The sequence below is a fragment of the Maniola hyperantus genome, chromosome 21 (genome assembly GCF_902806685.2).
Source record: "Maniola hyperantus chromosome 21, iAphHyp1.2, whole genome shotgun sequence".
In the NCBI taxonomy this organism is placed as follows: Eukaryota; Metazoa; Arthropoda; class Insecta; order Lepidoptera; family Nymphalidae; genus Maniola; species Maniola hyperantus.
The window spans coordinates 8,516,894-8,538,096 of NC_048556.1; the positions used below are offsets into that span (position 1 = coordinate 8,516,894).

A 21,203-nucleotide genomic window follows, 5' to 3' on the forward strand; every position below is an offset into this window, starting at 1 on the left:
AGCTGCTTTATAAATAAATAAATACTCATTTATTTAGGACCATAGCGCAAACACAATAAGTAGTACGAAACAAAACAAAAACATACAGACTACACAAATACTAAGCCTTAAAAGTACGGCTTTCCACGCATTTCAATTTTCAACCTATATAATATAAATCAATGCATTTATTTCTAAATAAATGCATTGATTTATATTATATGTATTATTTCTATACCACTTTTTAATCTCATAGATGGACTATTACAATAGCAATTCGCAACTGATCACACCGACCATCAGCTGGACCATTTTCCGAATGGGCGTACCTCTTGATTCCCGCAAATTGCTAATGCGCGTGGCCGCCATTTTGGTGACGTCAGCACTAGACTGAAGTTTCGAGCTGATGGTATATTTTTATTTCGGCTGACGTCAAAATGACGTCATTTCGATGTTAATGAGACATGGTTCCAGCGCAATAGCAATTTGCGGGACTTATATTAGAAAAGTTCGTTATTTCACTTGTTCATAAACTACAATATTGAAAATCCCCTTTCTTCTTTTCCAGACAACAGAACGAAACTCAGGTTGGGAGACACATAGGGTCAGACTGAACCGCGTCCCAGGCTACGGGTTCGGCATCGCTGTGTCTGGTGGTAGAGACAACCCTCACTTCGCGAGCGGCGACCCGTCCATCGCTGTGTCTGACGTTCTTCGAGGAGGACCGGCGGAAGATAAACTACAGTAAGTTCTTCTGCCTCATGAGACTTTCTTTCTTTTTTTCTACTCTCTGGGCAGGATTCCGCACTTAAACGTTTCCGTCTATTGTGTGTGCATTGCCCCTCCTCGCCGGAGTCTTCACTCCATCATCCAAGCTCGCCCTAGAAGCCGAGTAGACCGCCTAGATTGCCTCGGGCTTCCTGGAGTGAAACTGGGGATCTCAAATTGCGCTTGAGTTGTTCTGCCTTGCCCGTGCACTAAATGCTTCATGAGACCAAACATCCGCTATCAGGATGTGGGTGTACCTAGATTCCGCTTTCCACTGTCTCCACTGTGGCTGTGGTCCTAGTCCTAAGTATGTCAATCCAAGGCAAGATGCAAAGCTGAGTCGTGGTACGGAGAACGAACACCAATGGTTGTGGAACTAAAGTACCCGGTTGGTTTCATAGCAGCTGCAGCAGTGTCAAAAGGTGAGGTTGCTTCAATGTTAGAAGATTGTGGTAATTGAAATCTTAGACAAAGCGGTTGATCACAGGAGGAAGAAGATGTAAATAAATATTACGGTTGTGCCAAGAGAAGGACCATAAAAAACGTAGATCGCAAAAAATGTTCTGTTTTTCCGTCTCTCGATGGTAAAAATACTTAAAGTGGGCCACACATTGATTTTAGACAGTTTATTGAACATATAACAACTTTTCCAACTTTCCATTGAACATCCAAAAAGTAGGATGTTTGATTTCCACCAACAAACACGAGTTTCCACTTTCTCTATTGCAATGTTTAGTACTTACGCGATAAAATACGGAACATGCATTCATAATTTCGGCACGTAACTAAATATTTATAAATACCATAAGGTAAAATTTAAGGCACCCTATCTTAAACTACCGCCTAACGCCGCTCTATTAGGGCTTCCGAGATGGTCAAGGAGCTTGACGTCAAGCACGTAGTTTTGTTTTGCTTGATTAAGCTTCTTGATGCGATCGTCAAGCACCTTTGCCGTTTGTGATCAAGCCTCATATCTCGAACAATTGTCTGAAAGTTGCGTCAAGCAAAAATATAAAATCGCATCAATCGCCGTCAAGCACGTAAATGACTCAAACATTGTAAACGGTCAAAATGTTGGCTCAAGCAAAAATCTACGTGCTTGACTTCAAGCCGCTTGACCGACTCGGAAGCCCATTAACGCAAAACATATTAAACACTAGCTGATGCCAGCGACTTCGTTCGCGTGGAATTAGGTTTTTTAAAAATCCCGTGGGAACTCTTTGATTTTCCGGAATAAAAAGTAGCATATGTGACTCTCCAAGTCTTTATCTATACATATGCAAAAAATCACGCCAATCCGTTGCACCGTTGCGACGTGATTGAAGGACAAACCAACAAACAAACACACTTTCGCATTTATAATAAGGTACTAAAATAATTGTTTTTTTTTCTTTTCTTTTCAGAGTAAACGACAGAATAGTATCAGTAAACGGCGTACCATTGGAGAATGTGGAGTACGCACGAGCGGTACAAGTCCTCAGGGAGTCCGGGGCGACGGTCTCGCTCGTGGTACGACGGCGAGCCCCCGCCCCTCCGCCCACCGCGCCCACCACCATCAAACTCGCGCTCACGAGAAATGGGAAGAAGGAAGGTGAGATCATACAATTACAATCATCATACAAACAGAGATTCCTCAATTGTACTATCAGAAGAATCGAGAAAGTTGGGTCTTCCTTTAGGCGCCACAGTTTTGGCAGACTGGTCTTGGTCGTCATTTCAGCCGTGGCTTGCTTGACAATCCGTCTCCACTCCTCCCTGACTGATGCTTTTCTTGTAAACTCCTGTGATGGGATTTCCATTGTGGCACAAAGTAAGGATGGTACGTCATTATTGTCGTCATGGAGAAAGTTGGATACAGTCCTGTAATAAAAAGTTCATCAAAAATCCTTGGAAAGTGAACTAAATTGATTTCGTAGCGGCGATTGCAGTTGCAATGTCCGCTTTAAATAATTTATTGATAATGTCACCTTGTACCAAATTGGAGAAACAGTTTTTACTTGAAACCACGGTATGGGGTATCTAATTATTTATTATGATGGTTAACTTTAATATTTTAATCTAAATATTGAAGTTAATTCCTTTGGACTTCTCGCCAAATCGCAACGTACCGTGAAATATTTATCTATTAATTGGTACAGGAAATCCTTAACTGCCTAATTTCTAATATGTAACCAAGAACTGAATTGCCTTGAGCATTTCCGGACACCTACTATTTTGAAACCTAGACTGGATAAACGTCTAGACAAACGCATTCCATCTGCATTTAAAGTTTGTATTTTGATCTGTAACAGTTTTTTTTTAAATAGGCACCTGTGTAATCCCTTTTGTGTTGGTTCTATTGTGCTGGAGCTTAGGTCTCATTAGCTTATGCTCGCGAATTCGTCAGTTTTCTTCACAATGTTTTCCGTTACCGCAAGTGATATATTTTAATTAATCAAAACGCACATAACTCCGAAAAGTTAGAAGTGCGTGCTCGGGATCGAACCGCTACCTGCGATTAGAAGGTGGACGTCCTAACCACTAGGCTATCACAGGTTCCTTTACTTTTTACTAACTTGGATAATTTTTATTCCAGACTTCGGCATAGTCCTAGGATGCAAAATCTACGTCAAAGAGCTGACGATGCGGGCGAGAGAACAGCTAAACCAGGCAGGACAAGGCCTCTGTGAGGGTGACGTGATTGCGCGTATAAACAACACGGCAGTCACGGACGCTATGACGCTGAAGGAGGCCAGGAAACTCGTGGAGTCCTGCAAGGATCGGCTCAACTTGGTGGTCACCAGGGAACTGATCAGGGAAGAGACAGTCACCAATGGGAATTACCAGAATAATTATAGTAGTTTAGGTAAGTTTATTTGTTGGTTCCACCAGAGGATAATTCATTGCATAAGTTACTGGCTTATGCTCGCGACTTTGTCCGCGTGGACTACACGAATTTCAAAACCCTATTTCACCCCCTTAGGTATTGAATTTTCAAAAATCCTTTCTTAGCGGACGCCTAGGGCACTATCTATCTATCTGCATGCCAAATTTCAGCCCAATCCATCCAGTAGTTTGAGCTGTGCGGTGATAGATCAGTCAGCCAGTCAGTCAGTCACCTTTTTTTCCTTTTATATAACTAAGATTAACTAAATTTCTATCCATGGAGATGCTACAGTCCAAATCCCTGGAAACTTTTACTATTGGATAGGTCTATGGATTGGATTGTCCAATGGTAAGAAATTATAAAGGGAGTCTGCATAAAGTTTTTATCCTTGTAGAATCGAAATATCAAGGTTTTTTAGACTTTTACTGCATTCCATTGACGATTTACTTACAAACTCCATGACATGGAACTGGAAAAGCAAAGTGGAACTTAAAAAATCCTAAAACAAAAAACTACCTAGGATATATTTTTACTAATTCCACATTATCATTTCTATTTTAGAGGCAACACCACACAACACATATCCCAGCACTGGGGAAGCGATGTCCAGTCCGTACTCCAGCAGTGGGCAGAACCTGTACGTGGCAGCGCCGGTGAGAGGTGCGGACAACAGACGAGGCCCGATGTCACACGACGAGCAGCCCCCGAGACCGCCACCACCTAGGAATGATGGTATGAATCTCAACAGTGGGGAAGCGATGTCCAGTAGTGGGACCTGAACCCCTCTCACCCTATAAGTTTGTAATTTGTGTCGCTGTTAGTGTTTGTTAAAGCTACTAGCTTAGCTGATGCCTGCGGTATTTCTGCGTGGATTTACGTTTCAAAAATCCTGCGGTAACTTTCCTGGATAAATAGAAGCATACTTCGATGTTGTCCAATGTCCAAGTCTTTAAGTAGGTATGTCTATAAAAAAAACACGTCGATCCGTTGCTCCGTTGCGACGTGATTGAAATACGAACCAATAAGCAAACACGCTTTTGCATTTCTTAGCATAGTGATACAGTATTGTTTCTCGTCGAGCTTGTTCGTCGTTTAATTTTTGATTGTTTCATTACAGATTATTACAGCAGTCGAAGGCAACTTTATGAAGAGGATGGAATGACGAATCAAAGAAATAAACCACCGTGAGTACCTACAAAAATTAAAAGCATCGTCATCTCAACGTTAGGTTGATTTGAAATGGTAGGTGGTCATTCCATGGTCTGGACTTTGTGGAGTCTGGACGGCTCAGGGCTATCGTGATTAACTGCTGTAGGTCATCGAATCGTCCATTTCGCTATGGGCACCGGGATGGGAGATGCAAACTTAGGGGTGGGCTAACCCAGTGGTGAAAACATAGACTTTCCATGATCTCTGTACGCTTAAAATAAGATTTTACGTCTTACCAACGTTGCTAGAATTCGAGAGTCGAAACACAATAACGTCAAAGTAAAATGGACCTAAAGAGCCTTGAATTGAAGTAAAAAATTCAATGAAACTTATTTTAATTTTGCAACGTTTCCGCTTAGAGCGTTGGCTGTAGATGTGTATGTAAACTTGAGCTTTAAAACAAGGCATTTAAGATCCAGTTTACTATAACACGGAAGTGTTTCGACACTCGAATACTATCAACGTTGATGAGACATAAAATCTCGTACTAAGGGTACTGGTACCTTAGAATAGAATATAATAGAATAAATTTTTATTCAAATAAACTTCTACAAGTGCTTTTGAATCTTCAAAATAATTTACCACTTAACTTAGGCAGGTTAGAAGGTATCTAACATACTCAGATTCTGTCACATACTTGAAAGCTGATTTACTTGGTAAAGTTAACTATAATTTTCCGATTTCTTAAATTGATATGTTTTCTGTTGACAGGAGTGAACCTCGGTTAATAAGTTTCCAAAAAGAAGGCTCCGTGGGTCTGAGACTGTGTGGGGGCAATAGGTCCGGGGTGTTCGTGTCTGGCGTACAACCAACCAGCCCCGCCGCGCTACAGGGCTTGCAACCTGCTGACAAGATACTTAAGGTAAACCCAAAGTATTTTTCATTATTTATAGTTATGTTAGTGCGCCCACGAAGGCTCGGTTAATCTAATATGTTGTAATCCTGACTTATCCGTGTTAATCGTCATAATCATCATCTTCATGAAGGCAGGTCTATCCCGACATCAGAAGTGGGATATCAGTTTAGTCAATTCAATGTTGATCTTCCTGATTCTCCGTCATAGTCTTTATCTTGCCTGGCCGTAGACGAATATCCTAGCTCAAGAACCTTCGCCAGTGGTTTAACATGAGTACAAGATCACTGTTTAGGGCAGCAGTAAACAAGATCCAGTTAGCCTTAATGATTGCCAACCTCCGGTAGGAGATGGCACTTGAAGAAGAAGAAGAGTCTTTATCTTAACTTCTGATGCACCTACGTCAGAAGTGGGATAGCAGTTTAGTCATTTCAATGTTGATATTCCTGATGCACCTTCATATTCATTAAGATATTTTTCATTTCACTGTGGTGTGAGTCGGAGGCACTATATTGACTCCATCATTTTGTCGGATCAGGTCATATTAGGTCGGATTCGGATAAATTGAGTCGGCCAAATTTAATTATTATAAGAAATTGATTGATTCTAGGTGAATGACATGGAAATGAAAGGAGTGACGCGGGAGGAAGCAGTGCTGTTTCTACTGAGCTTACAGGAACGGATAGACCTCATAGTGCAACACTCGCCCGACGAGTACAACGCCGTCGCTAGCGGACAGATGCGTAAGTTGCCAAATGAAAATGAACTGTATTCTAACAACGTTAAGGCCCTTTTTTAAGGATGATGATATTAAGACGTCCGCCTTCTTTTCGGGAGGTTGTGGATTCGATCTCGGATTGCAAACTCTGACTTTTCGGCTTGCTTTAACGGTGAAGGAAAACATTGTGATGAAACCTGAATGCCTGAGAGTTTTACATGTTCTCAAAGATGTGTGAAGTCTGGCAATCCGCATTGGGCCAGCGTTACAGACTATGGCCTAAATCCTTCTCACTCTGAGAGGAGACCCCGTGCTCAGTAGTGGGCCGGCAGTGTGTTGATCATGAAAGTTCGTTCTTCGTTCGCCGACTTCTGCTGGTCAGTGTAATTCGTCATCCATCTTGCCATACAAATACAATGAACCAAAAGCTTAATTTGCTATAATCCGCTGAAACAGGTCGAATCTGTATGATGAAACATGCAGCATGCGAAATGCACCGCCCGCCCTCCCACTGCTAACCATGCAGGAAAAAGCAGCCACTAGGCAAGCAATACGCACCACCACCACGCAGCACCACACAAATCCCAAAACACACTCCCTCATGGACTTCCGCAAAGTACCGCATGCTTCTATACAACATCCATCTTGCCCTATTGTAACTTCTCAGGATTGCTATGTCTAAGCGTCTTCATCAACTAACTATAAGAAGCATCTCTTTAGGCTGTAGGTATAGGGTTTTATATATGTACTTTGGTTTTCGTTTGCAGCGGGAGACTCATTCCACATCAAGACGCATTTCCACTACACCGAGCCGACGGAGGGCGAGATGTCCTTCCGCTGCGGCGACGTGTTCCATGTAATGGACACTTTGCACAATGGAACTGTTGGCGCTTGGCAAGTCTACCGGATAGGTACGAATACCCCGTACTACACCAAATAAATAGCGACTCTCGTTACGATGCTATAAAGTGCAATCCAGCTTGCATAGCACTGGTGCTTAACGCCTCTCTTTGTATCGCGTAAACTCTTATCTCTCTATCATATGAGTACGTGATAGAGTTACGCCAAAGCCGTCAAGGGGCCGTACCGCCGATTTCTCGGGTGACGTGACCAAGTAAGCCCTGCTTCATAATATGTCGTGTTACGATACAATAAAGTGCAATCCAGCTTACACTGCAGCACTGCGGCTAAAAACAAAGCCTCTCTTTCTATCGCGGAAACTCTATAACTTGTGTCTCTCTCTTTTCTGAGATAAAACATATCTTCACTGAGAGATATGCCGTAGCCTCGTAGGCATACCGTAAGTCACGGTACTATGGTGGTAGTCACATGGAGCAGTGAGCCCGATCTGGTTTGACTAAGATTTAATTAAGAATTAAGATCTGCCATCAGCCAGTAATCATATGTAGCTCAACTTCATAAGGCCATTTATGCGCAAACGTAATCAATATTTTGTTATTTTTCTAGGTCGGAACAACCAGGAAGTTCAAAAAGGCACCATACCAAACAAGGCGCGAGCCGAGGAGTTAGCTACAGCTCAGTTCAACGCCAACAAAAAAGAGATGTCAGGGAACGACGTCAAACACAACTTCTTCAGGCGGCGAAGATCCACGCACAGGCGGAGCAAGAGCCTTGGAAAGGTACTATTTTCTCTTTATCTTTGATTTTTAATAGCTTGTCAGAACGGTGATTTTTGGGCTTTGAAGATTTTGGCCTACCCAGTCGTCGTCCGCTATTTTTCTTTTTGTCAAACCTGTATTAATCAATAACTGGCATCAATACCAACAAGTTGTATTGTGTATGACAAAATCTTCCAAAGGGTTACGTTTCCGAGATATAAGCTACTAGCTGATGCCCGCGATTTTGTACGCGTGGATATAGGTTTTTGAAAATCCCGTGGGAACTCTTTGATTTTCCAGGATAAAAAGTAGCCTATGTCCTTCCCCGGGATGCAAGCTATATCTGTACCAATAAATAAATTTCCTCAAAATCGGTTGAACGGATGGGCCGTGAAAGGCTAGCAGACAGACAGCCAGACACACTTTCGCATTTATAATGTATATAATACATTATAAATGCGAAAGTGTGTAATGAAATCCATACTAAGATATGTAATAAACATATATTAGTATGGATGAAAGTTGCAGTAGACATCGTCTGACATCTTACGGGGTTTCCCAACGCTGCGATTTCAGTATATTTACACTATTTTGATATTTCTTAATAATTATTTTAAAAAATCTGCTTGCCAACTAAGAACACTATTTTCCCCAAACTTTGATGTCACAATAAATCAACTATCTGGGTATATTGTGAACTGTGCACGATTCAATTAAAAATTTACTATTTCAGGAGCACTGGGACGAAGTAGTGTTATCAGATAGCATAAGCAAGTTCCCAGCCTATGAGAGGGTAGTGCTGAAGCAGCCTGGCTTTGTTAGACCCGTCATAGTTCTGGGCGCAGTGGCCGATATAGCGAGGGAAAGGCTTTTATCCGATAGTCCTGACAAGTTCTCTTCACCAAGTAAGTGTTCTAGCACTAAGTTCGTCTACAAATTCCAGGACAACCATTTTTAAATCCAAAATGGCGGAAAGAATAAATTTTTACACACCAACACCCATACTAAAAAAATATATGGGTGTGGTTTTTTTTTCAAATTACTATGATGACACACATTTTCAAAAATAAATTAATTGCAAAGATATTCAGAGGTTCTGATTACGAAAATGTTGTCCATTTTCAAATCAAAAATGGTGGATATAATATTTACGGATAAACGCTGTTTTTAAAAAAAGGCATGAAAAATTATTTATAATATTTTGTTTTATGTAAGGAAGAAAGAAAACGTTTATTTTTTAAAGCTGGCATACACATTACCAGTTAGACCTAGTTATGTGATATTTTCACATTTATTTAGTCATAACTCCGAAAAGTTAGAGGTGCGTGCCCGGGTCCGAACCCCCGACCTCCGATTAGATGGCGGACGTCCTAACCGCTATGCTAACACAGCTTTTTATTTAGTAATTCTTATTTATTAATTTCCAATATTTCACAGAAATGGACAGCACTCTAGAAGACAGCAAGTCCAAATCTACCAGCATCATACGTCTATCAAGCATCAGAAGTATAATGGAGCGGGGTAAACACGCTCTACTGGACATCACGCCGAATGCCGTGGATAGACTGAATTACGCCCAGTTTTACCCCATCGTTATCTTCCTGAAAGCGGATAATAAACACATTATCAAGCAACTTAGAAGCGGTTTACCAAAGTAAGTCACATTTTTCAGTGAAACTTTGAATTTAATTTATTATCGAATAGTTTTGCAAAGTTCAAAAGTTCAATTTATGGAGGTAAGCGAATTAGTTTTAGATTCTCCTGAAATAGATCAATGATTTAATTTGTCCATTCTATATGAACAACTCGTTTTCATAAGGATCACTTTTACCCCATGTATAGTTTCAGTGTTACGCTCATTTCTTAATGGTGGACAATACGAAATCATATTTAGGTTACGGAAAATAAATTAGTTTTAAGTTCAAAGTTTTATTTTCTGTAAATTCCTACGAAAAGGAACCTCTAAAACTAATTATTTATGAGTATTTATTTGTGTTTTATACATCACAAGGCCAGTCGGAATGAGCATTCAAACCCGAACCCAGGCGTTGTACATACTCATCATTCTATCAGAAATTTTATAAGGTGTTTCTATTTCCAAGGTCAGCCCACAAATCATCCAAAAAGCTACTTGAGCAGTGCCAACACATGGAGCGCGTATGGGGCCACGTGTTCACGCACACCATCACGCTGAGCGAGGCCAATCAGAACACGTGGTTCAGCAAGCTCTGCGATCTCATACAACGCACACAGCAGCAACAGTTATGGGTGTCGGAGACTAAGGTGAGTTTTACAGAAGGCTTTAACGCGGGCGGTCGTTGTTTTACGTTAGTAGTTACGGATAGATATATATATTATAAATGTATTATACTTATACTTATACTTGTATTTTATTGATCTGGGACAGTGTGAAAAATATTTTGTGTCTGATTTGATGAACATTACGCTATTTGATTTTTTGTGATTCTTACATGAAAATTTTATGTCATGAAGGAAGTCTTGGAAATTTTATGATTGACTTAAAATTAAATTTAACAATGTTCTCATTTTGGTTAGAAGTATTCGCTATACTGTCCTTGGTAAATAAAATACACTATGAGATTTTTTAATTCACGAAATTGTTTAGGTTTTTAAAATCTTCTTATTCGGTCAGGTACTTTAAATACATTCATTTCTTCAGACTTCTATCATAATATAAAACAATCTATTCTCGATACTCAAAATACGTAGTGGAAATTAGTGCAAAGTCACCATCAAATGACTACATTTATCAACAGTTAATCTCATTATGCTTGAAGGTATCTGTTGTTGGGTGCATTTGGATAACTATGTCATCAAAACTATATGTAACCCTATCAAAATATGAATGTGGTCTTATCAAATATACAAGTGTCTGTGATTATGGAGATATGCTTCAAAATCATGTAATAACTACCTATTTATAAAAAGAACCGTACCAACTGTTGTAGAAAGATTTAGAAAGAAGAGATCACCTCCATATTTCTCTTTATTTATTTCTATGTAAAGCATATTAATCAATTTCTTTCTGTTCTGTCTTGCGGCGGTGTAGCACGTTGAAATGGTGTCGGACATATACTTCCCCATCCCGCCCTCCCCGTATCCCGCCTTTAGTCCCATCTCATATCCCATGAACTTCTATCCCCAGTCTCCGCAGAAACCGCGCACGCCAAACATGTCTCCATCAAACTCGAGCACTAAACTAACTAAACGTCACGACCAGCTGTTTGATGCTAACCGAAATCATGTCCCATACTATTACTCAGAAACTTTAACCCCATGCATGCCTAACAATATGTACAGTGTGCCTAACCCGTATCCTAACAGAAGCAGCCAAATCACTAATCCTCACGACGAAAGGCAAAATCTCATGCAGAGATCCAAAGTTCATCCCAGATTACAGAATTCTAGCATCAGTCCAGAACTGTCTCAAATTTTCAACAAAAGTAATGGGCCGCAATCTTTCAGACCATACAGCGTTCTAGAAACATCTACAAAGTCTCCACTTCCGAACGTGCAAAGGCCAATTTCAGTTGTCCCGATATCGGACCAATTCAGACCAGCTTCAGTTTTCTTTAAGGATGATAAAGAAAAGTCTAACGAAGTGCCTGAATGGAAGACACGTCTTCAAAAGGAAATACCTCAACCGGTTTTAGACAAACCTTTGCGACAAATATGTCGTATCCCAAATTGTAAATGCAACGAAAAACCATTTAATAATCGTATTAGACTTAGCGAATCTCGAACTTTGCCATCTGTTTCTGTAAGATCTTTGAGTAAGACAAAGAACCTTTCATTACCAACTCTTAAATTGGACGAGTTAGACAAAATTGTTAAGGAGGAAGATCTCGAGGTAGTAAGAGACGTTTCTTCAGTTAATAAACCTATATCTGAACAGCATCTAGGGTATATTTAGCTATATAAACTAACATGTTGATCTCTACTAGATGGTTACCATTAAAATTATTATACTTAATGCATGTCGCTTAAGCTTATTTGCTTGTATATAGGTATATAATATATTAGTACTTATTGCGTAATATTTCCGCTTATTTTGCAGACATTCGTATTTGTGTGCATTTATCAATTTTTTTGCTTAATTTTTTTGATTATACCTATATTTTTTTATACCTGTGTGTTCTAGTTTACCCCCTAAACAATTGATTAGGGATCTAATTTAGAAAAAAAGTGTGAATAATTTTGTACAAAGTGTTAAAAATATCAATGTAATATACCACGTTTGAATAATACTGAATAAACATTCAAATTAAACAGTTAGGTACCATTTAGAATAACCAATTTCAGTTTATGATATTATTATAGGTACATTAAGACATTTGAGATACCTACTAAAACTTTGTGTGTAATTTGAACGTTAATTCCGATTGAACCTTTCATTAATCATTCACAGACGCTAAACAGTGTTTTTAGTTTCTGTAACGTTTTTTGAGCAATCATTCATTGGTCTTGTCTTATCACCCCATTCCATAACCCACCCTCGACGCCGCTGCGGTCAAAATGGAACACTGAAAACCAAAACGGTGGGGTAATAGAGGCCAGAGCCGCTGTCGGACGACTTTTTATTCTCCATGTCATCGACTTCGGAAAACAGATTGTCGTATGCATCTAGTCCAGAAAGTGACTTGGAAGTGAGTCCCCCTCCGGCGCCAAGACTGGTGAAATCATCTTCAGACCCATCAATAGCGACTACTCAAGATAACATGGATCGCGATGATGACATGAATCATTTGGCAGACGCGGTACCTCCGCCGTATTCGGTAATTTACCCCATTACCTATTTACCCAACTTTACGTCTATTTCTTTAAAATCGAAAATTTACATGTCTAATAATTGTACGATTAATTTCTTTTAAATAAGTATACTTATCTAATTTTCTGTAATTTAATTTTAAAAATAAAATTAACCAATTGTTTTTTGATAACAAATTCTCTATCTACTATCAGGCTATCAGGGTTTCTACTAAAAAAATCATATCCTTTAAATGATTCTCAAATAATTACATTTGTTTTACATTTTTCTACCATATACATAAAAACGGCTTCTATTTATTACTAACCCTTCTACAAATACGCCTTTCTAAATATTCTGAAGTATATCTCTGTACGTTTTTCGTAACAGCAAGGTGGCTACGACAGTAAATACGGATTTGCGAACGGCAATAACGTGCAAAGCAACGGGCCTAATCATAACCAGAACTTGGCACCGAGCAACGAAGCACCACCTTACCAGTGCAATCCCATGACCCATTCACCACCGCATTCACCTTTATACGGAACAGGTAATATTATGCCATGTGAAAATACTTGAATATGTCCTCCAGACTAGTACGTACATTAATATTTTTAAAGTTTTAATTTGAGGTCTAGTAAAGTACCTACGTATTTGTTTATTTATTTATTAAAGTACTTATTTCGTTATCACCATAACTTCACTTCCATTTACTTGTAAAATTGAACGAAACATTAACAAAATAACTACATGCGGAGTAAGTTTATCCCCACTCCGAAAAACTAAACCCCGTTTTCAAAATATTTCGATTTTATTTCTTAGAAGATTTTTTTTTTTGTGAATAGACTGGTGATAATAATATGGTGTAAGCCCACTGCTCCCCAGAGCCAGAATTACCCCGCGCACCCACGCAGCGTAAAGGGGTGTCGTTTAAATGAAAACAAAATAAAATAATTGCAGCTTATCTATACCTACATTCGGGAGTAGTGTTATCCTCACTTTGAGAAACTAAATTCCATGATTTTAAAACTTTTTGATTTTATAACGAGAGGATAAGAGGGCCATCGCCCTGAGCAGTTACTCGGGGACCCGCCAAGATACCCCGGGACCCGCTAGGGCCCGCGTGTAAGACCAGAATGTAGTAGAGGATAGAGTGAATAGAGTGGTGTAAGAATGAACAGATCCTAATGTTCCCTAGTGCCAGAATTGCCCCCACGCACGCAGGCAGCGGTAACGCGACCCGCGGGAGGTGTGTTGTTACCTGTGCCACCGCCCGCTAGACCCCACCACGGTCTTAGGCATAATCCTGCGGTAAGTGACCTTATATTATAGTTTCGAAAGATTTTATGACTTTTTAGTTAACTTTGTAATTAATTAGTGTTTTGTTTTACCCAACTTTTGCCACTGTATTATACTTAGGTACTATACATAAATTATTCCTTGCATGCCAATTGACACTTTAAAAAATCAAAATTGCAATTTGTTACCTTGTTTTTTATTGAGTAAAGTCTCTAACTCATATTTTCCTAGGTGTCATGATATTATCGGAGTTTTGTTATTTTTTCTTCAATAACATTTAATGTAAGAATAAAAATTGCTTTCCTTTTAACTAACTTCTCCCTTACCGTATAAGTCCCGCAAATTGCTATTCCGCTGGAACCATGTCTCATTAACATATAATTGGCGTCATTTTGACGTCATCTGAAATAAAAATATACCATCAGCTCAATACTTCAGTCTAGTGCTGACGTCACTAAAGTGGCGGCCACGCGCATTAGCAATTTGCGGGGCTTAAAGTAATCTAAAGTATCTTTCTTCGTGATGGCTGAAATCTACATTTTCATTTTAATCAGAACCGTCCAAGTGCGCAAGAGCGTTTGTTCGGGCCCAAAGAGGGTAACGATGATACTGCCACGTACAGTGCCCGGCCTGCGCACGGGCAGGGCTCGCTTGATAGGCATCGACATCCCAATAACCCGGTGAGTGTACTAATACCCAAGTCCTAGACCCAGAGCCCACGGTGAATTTTTGCAGTGATAAAGTAGCAATACAGCTGTAAAAACGTTCCCAACATATAGTACATGACAGGTCGAGATGGCAATCTCGGAGGGAACGCCCCGCCTCATACCCGGATTGCCATCATCAGCGAGCGATACGTCGCTCTGTAAAAATGCAAATCGTCGTCGCTTGAGTTCTAAAACCACGTACCTATATGTCAAAATTAGCAACTTTACAGTAGAGCGAAAAAACTTACTGTTTCCAGAGATTTGGGTTGTTTGATGGAGACCGTGCAGTAACTTTTTCTTTTAAGAGTTTCTCTTGGATATTCTCTTGTTTTTAATTGGTTCGATTCTCTATGGTTTCGAAATGTAAATACGCCAAAAAATTACTTAGGTAAACCTGACCAGAAATATAAAAAACTTGCTCTGGGGGCGCCACTAGTATATGGCCTATGGTCACTCAGTATATTTTTTTGTTTTTTATTAAAAAGAATATTAGCCATGTTAAATGACAAATATTCCCCTTTCCTCTCCAACTAAGCGTCAGGCTTGTGCTAGGAGTAGGTACGACAATAGTGCAACGGGCGGGGTTTGAACCGTCGACCTTTCGGTTTTCAGTCCACTCCTTTACCGATTGAGCTATTGAGGCTCTAATATGGTCTTGTATAAATTAGTTCCATGAGTTTTCGGCACTATGGCGAGGTATATTATTTTTCTGGTCATGCTTTACGTGGTGTTAGAATTTAAGCGTCGAAATGAGACTCCTGACAATATCGGTGGTATACGCGTGGCCATATCGCTACAAAAGTCACCGTGGGTGATCTAGAATATTTCGTCTGCTACTGAAATAATTTGTAGTAGGTATGATAAAAATAAATGTAATCATCACTTACTCCAAGACGTAAGCTTAACTTGCGAAGTACCTGATTATTATTATTCAATCTGTGGCTAAACTGCTTTAATGCTGAAAGTACCTTTGCATTGTTCCTATCCTGTTGCATATTGAACTTGACATGAGAACAATAAGAGATTCCTCGAATAAGCTTACATATTTGTTCAAATGATGCAAAGACACACAGATAAACAGCTTAACACCTTTCGCTAACTTCACTCGGTCGCATAACAAAGTTGTGAGTAGGTAAACTTAGCAGGAGGGGCAAAATGAATTATGTAAATATTTAAAAGGATTAATACTGGAACGCCCCTCCGGAATCAGTTTTCCCCTCCACTTTTAATATCGTACCTTCAAGTCAACCTAGAAGTTGTAACCTAAGGGGGTTAAAACTCAGTCATTTTTCAAGTTATATCAATGAAAATTAGTATTTGGACTTTCAGGTAAACGTAAGGTTACGTTACGTGTTTCAGGATTTTTAGGAATTCTACCCCCTCACTGATTGTTAAAACTTCACTCGAGCGAAGCTGGAGCGGGTCAGCTAGTCTAACAATAAATATGTCGTTTGCAGCAGAACTCGTACGACGGCACGGCTAACTACGAGTACCCCGGCAGCACGTCCAACAATAACTCCATGGGCTCGTGTCGCCTGCCGCCCAACGCGCCCGACGACCTCAAAGTCGCCCCGCCTACCATGTAAGTTTCATCATCGTCAACTGATAGTCGTACGTACACTGCTGATATTGATGCTGCCTTATTGATTTATTTACTAAGAAATATCCTCAGTAAGCCCACAGCAACGCCAAATCGCATACCGAGTCAAAGGCTACATACGTAGTTTACTAAATCAATTGAGACTAATTTATTAAAAACGGCTTTTTGTTAGTACTAACTTCTAAGCAATCAGGCCACTAAGCAAGGTAAGCTAGCTCGAAAGGTTGGTGTATTTTCGACAAAATTTATGAGGTTGGTGGGGAGCGTTGGTGAGGAAGGTGACAGGGTATGGTGGCGCTCACTAGGGAAGACCTGCGCTCAACAGTGAAAGAAAGAAAAGACGTTTATTTATACAAATTGTGCCACACATCACAACTTAAAGCTAAGGGGCTGGTTATTCCGGCGCTTCTCCACCTGAGAACAAGCAAAAGAAGCGCCGAAACAAACTGTCATATTGTGTGGCACAACCCGAAAAAAGGGTCCCAGCTCAGCATTATGCTGTATGCCTTGTTGCACAAGAACATACAGCGCTGATTTTCAGCTGGTACCCTGAACCGGGTGACGCCACGGAATCATAAACTAATGATAACTAAACTAATGATAACTAAACATAACTAATAAAACACACGGTAACATTAAAAAAAAATCACTAACTAACAACTATACTTATTACTGACTATACTAACACAAGTCACAGACTGTAACTATACTAGTTATTTAGCACCATACATATTTCAATGTCTAATAATAGTAAAACAAAGACTAAGCACACCTACATAGTTATATTATAGGTATATAAATATTAACTTAATATAAATGTTAACGACAGTGGACGTCTGCAGGCTGATATAGTATGATGATGATATTGTCCTTTATAATATAGGTAGATAAATAATACTCCTTTGTTTTAGTAAACTGGATCTCCCTCCGGCTACAAACCCCGCGGTAATGGCTGGTCAGAGCCCTCAGCGAAATTCCAACTCGCACGAGCACAACTCCCTCGACTATAACAGAACTCCTGAAAGCAATTACCGGTAAGATTACATACATCCATACTAATATTATAAATGGGAAAGTGTGTCTGTCTGCCTGTCTGTAGTTATTTCATAACTATTTCATTTAATCGAACTGGTCTAGCATAACATAATATTATGTCAAGATTTTATCATATACCTATTGCTATTGCATACAGCATAAACATTTATTTTTTAATCCTTAGGTCAACAGATAACTACCGCACCCCACAATCCCGGCCACCGCCCATGAACGGTAACAGTCCGCACGCGCAGAACGCCCACAACCCTCACATTGCCCACAACGCCCACAATGCTCACAACGCTCACAATGTGCCCACTACGCCCATGCACGCACGAGGACCATCATTACCCAACGTGCCCACTAATGATCACGCTAAGTACAGGTAACAACAGTTCTTATTACTTTATTAATGTTACCATTCAGCATAGGTTTTCTTTCTTTCTGATGATTAACACCATTTTTATAAGTTTTGGAGATTTCAGGAAGATTCAGGCAGAATATTAATCAGTCCTCGATAGTTATTATATTGAGAAGAACCCTCAATTACAAAACATTTTGTCGTCAGTGCGCGCACCAACTCAGCCTCACAAGCGGACTACACCGGCAGAGCTCCACCCTACAAACCAGTACCACCTCCCAAGCCGAAGCACTACCGACCCCCCGACCAGCCGCACCAACAGATGCCCCCGCATCAGCACCAACCACATCCGAGGAACGGGGTATGCGGATTTACTTGTATATTGGACTCTTTTTAATGCTTTACAGATAATTGGGATGCTGACTGTGTCAAAAATAAATTATATCTCAGGATTTAGGTGTTCCGAAATTCGTAAAATCCACGTCCGCTGTTAGTTTTAAGTTTGCTAACCATATTAAAGTACCGATTAACTAAAAAAGTACGTCAAACGTTTATGACGTCACATCTGTGTATTTCATACAAGCTCCCTTACTAAGCAAGCGTTTTGACGTTTGATAAAAAGTCGCTGATTTGACTAGTAGTCATCATCCACAGTGGCGTGCAATTCATAGAGGCATAAAAGTACTGCTTACCCTAGTTGAAATGACCAGTGCCCATTTTTCTTTACGACCTGCCATTCAGTAGGTCTATATAAGGTGTATCTAAGGCCTATCTTACTAATGCTTACCCTGGCTTCGAACTCTGTGCACGCCACTGATCATCCCCCATTCCTTCAGTAGTCAACCAAAAAAAAACTTTATTTATATTATTTGTAGAGTATGGAGGCAGTGCCGAGCCCAGGCGTGGTCGCGGGCGGGCCGGGGGTGCCCGCAGGGGGTGCGGGGGGAATGCACTACTCACACACCCACTCGCACTCGCAGCCGCACCGCCCGCCGCCGCATGGACACCCATACCACCAGGTACTTATAATACTTCCTGATTTCTTTCAGATTTCCGTCATACATAAAAATATAAACAGCCTCTTCACACTAGCGTTTCTCCAAACGTAGGCGTACAGTTTTATGATAACCCCAACTTAACAAATGAGTCTTCACACGAGATTTTTTTATTTTTTTTTTATTCAGATACAAGTTAGCCCTTGACTGCAGTCTCACCTGGTGGTGATGATGCAGTCTAAGATGATAGCGGGCTAACCTGGAAGGGGTATGGCAGTTTTTATTAAACCCCTTTGGTTTCTACACGGCATCGTACCGGAACGCTAAATCGCTTGGCGGCACGACTTTGCCGGTAGGGTGGTAACTAGCCACCAGACCAGACCAGAAATTTAGAAATTATAAAATTCCAAACCCCTGCCAGGAATCGAACCCGGGACCTCCCACTATTAAGACCACAGCGCTCACCACTGCGCCAGGGAGGTCGTCAAAATGATGATGATGTCGGATGAGTGATGTGTGAGTCGGAGATGCTTTAAAGAAAGTGATAAGTGGATGTCTAACTAGACGTCCACTGCTGGTCATAATCATCACTTGCCCGCAAGTCTGCCACCAAGGGCTAGTCTATAAATTAAAAAAAAAAAAATTTTTCCCAGCAAAACATGTACGCCGGCGCGGGCGGTCAGATGGTGACTCAGTCGCCGCCGTACGCCGGCCCGCCCTCGCATCGAGCCATCAACCTGCCACACAACCCCCATCTTATTGGTAACTATCACTGACACGCACACCTATTTTATAGTCCGCGACAGGTTGAGATGGCAATCGGGGGACGCCAAGCACACCCGCATCGAGTTTGCGTGGAGGCTGTGTGGATGTGCGGGGCGTTCCCTCCCCGATTGCCATCTCGACCTATCGCGTACTATATGTGCACACGCATGCAGATATGCAAACCTTGTACACACAAATAATTCTTACAATTGGTTATTCGCACGCAGACATATACACATACCGACACAAATATCATTAAACATCTAATTGGTGTACAGTACGCGGCAAAAAGTATTGTACATGGACCTCTAGAATGACATCTCGGCTTTGTAGAGCGTTGTCTCTGTCACTCATACCTATGTGACGTTTTGTCGCTCTCAACGACAGAGACAATGCTCTACAAATCTGCTATCTCCTTCTAAAGGTCGAATGTACATTACTTTCTGTTTCTGTCAGTGCTGTTCCAATTAGGTGTTCCCACTAGATTACAACATGGGGTTATTCAAGGGGCGGACCAACAGATTCCTAAAAGGCTGGCAACGTATCGGCGGTTCCTCTGGTGCTGCAAATGTTCATGGGACGCGGTAATCACTTAACATAAGGTGACCCGCCTGCTCGTTTGCTCGCTATCTCTATTAAAAAAAAAGATATAAAATAAATATACGTTCACGCACACACAAATCCACATCTGCACACATTTTCATACGCGAACATAATTTACGAATGTACGCACACCTAAAGTACGTAAGTAGAAACCTCCTTTTGCGAATATGCACGTAATACTCCCTCCACACATACGTACACGGACACACACAAATAGGCTTATGACCTCTCTAATCTTTATTGTGCAACTTAGCAGAGTTAATACCAAAAATCCAGTCTTGTGGCACATTATCAAATCGGCTATGATTTTCAGTCTTTGAACTGCAAGGAAGTCTGTGCCTGACTTTGAGAGCAAACTGGTAAAATTGTTTGCCATATTTTATATAGGACTAGCTTATGCTCGCGACTTCGTCCGCGTGGACTACACAAATTTCAAACCCCTATTTCACCCCCTTAGGGGTTGAATTTTCAAAAATCCTTTCTTAGCGGATGTCTACGTCATAATAGCTATCTGCATGCCAAATTTCAGCCCGATCCATCCAGTAGTTTGAGCTGTGCGTTGATAGATCAGTCAGTCAATCAGTCTGTCACCTTTAACTTTTATATATTTAGATTTTCGAAATTACGTAATACTTATTTTCAGATTTAGCAGGCAGCCGGGAACAACGCGGATCCGCATTCGAGCTTTACAGAAAACCGCAGCACATGCACAATTTAAGGTAACCCCAAACATTCTTTATACGTTAGCACTTGATTTTTTATGTCTATTCTCCAAAAACACGAAAATTTCTGAAATAATTAAACCCAAAATTAAGTAGAATTCTTATTAAAATTATAGGCAAAGTTAATACATTTAGAGTCCCCGCAGACCACAAACTTTTTATCTGCCGCATAGTTTGGTCGGTTTCTTAATCAGTATAAAGAATGAAGATGTATGTAAGAGCGCAAATTACACATTACATATCTTCATACTGATTAAGAAACCGACCAAACTATCGGCCGATAAAAATTTGTGGTCTGCGGGGACTCTTAATGCAGCCAGTGGCGAAGAAATGGCG

At 40.5% G+C, this 21,203-nt stretch overlaps 1 protein-coding gene across 15 annotated transcripts in view; it reads left to right on the top strand.

The window, feature by feature from the left end:
* The window catches only part of pyd (zonula occludens-like protein polychaetoid), a 119,674-nt gene that overhangs the window by 90,876 nt on the left and 7,595 nt on the right, over window positions 1-21,203 (top strand). For 10 of the 15 annotated variants that reach the window (XR_011237986.1, XM_034979943.2, XM_069505780.1 and 7 more), the window contains 23 exons: window positions 548-723; window positions 2,151-2,338; window positions 3,323-3,592; window positions 4,175-4,345; window positions 4,731-4,797; window positions 5,534-5,684; window positions 6,286-6,418; window positions 7,161-7,304; window positions 7,861-8,033; window positions 8,746-8,917; window positions 9,450-9,666; window positions 10,115-10,295; window positions 12,584-12,808; window positions 13,171-13,330; window positions 13,979-14,091; window positions 14,634-14,759; window positions 16,244-16,368; window positions 17,298-17,420; window positions 17,606-17,806; window positions 17,990-18,143; window positions 18,658-18,801; window positions 19,431-19,539; window positions 20,789-20,864. Coding sequence is in view for 14 of the 15 variants with exons in the window: in XM_034979943.2 (XP_034835834.1) it covers window positions 548-723; window positions 2,151-2,338; window positions 3,323-3,592; window positions 4,175-4,345; window positions 4,731-4,797; window positions 5,534-5,684; window positions 6,286-6,418; window positions 7,161-7,304; window positions 7,861-8,033; window positions 8,746-8,917; window positions 9,450-9,666; window positions 10,115-10,295; window positions 12,584-12,808; window positions 13,171-13,330; window positions 13,979-14,091; window positions 14,634-14,759; window positions 16,244-16,368; window positions 17,298-17,420; window positions 17,606-17,806; window positions 17,990-18,143; window positions 18,658-18,801; window positions 19,431-19,539; window positions 20,789-20,864 (3,599 nt within the window). In the remaining variant the exon portion in view is untranslated. The remainder of the gene's footprint in view (window positions 1-547; window positions 724-2,150; window positions 2,339-3,322; window positions 3,593-4,174; window positions 4,346-4,730; window positions 4,798-5,533; window positions 5,685-6,285; window positions 6,419-7,160; window positions 7,305-7,860; window positions 8,034-8,745; window positions 8,918-9,449; window positions 9,667-10,114; window positions 10,296-12,583; window positions 12,809-13,170; window positions 13,331-13,978; window positions 14,092-14,633; window positions 14,760-16,243; window positions 16,369-17,297; window positions 17,421-17,605; window positions 17,807-17,989; window positions 18,144-18,657; window positions 18,802-19,430; window positions 19,540-20,788; window positions 20,865-21,203) is intronic. The other 5 variants (XM_069505774.1, XM_069505776.1, XM_069505769.1 and 2 more) reach the window with 4 other exon arrangements.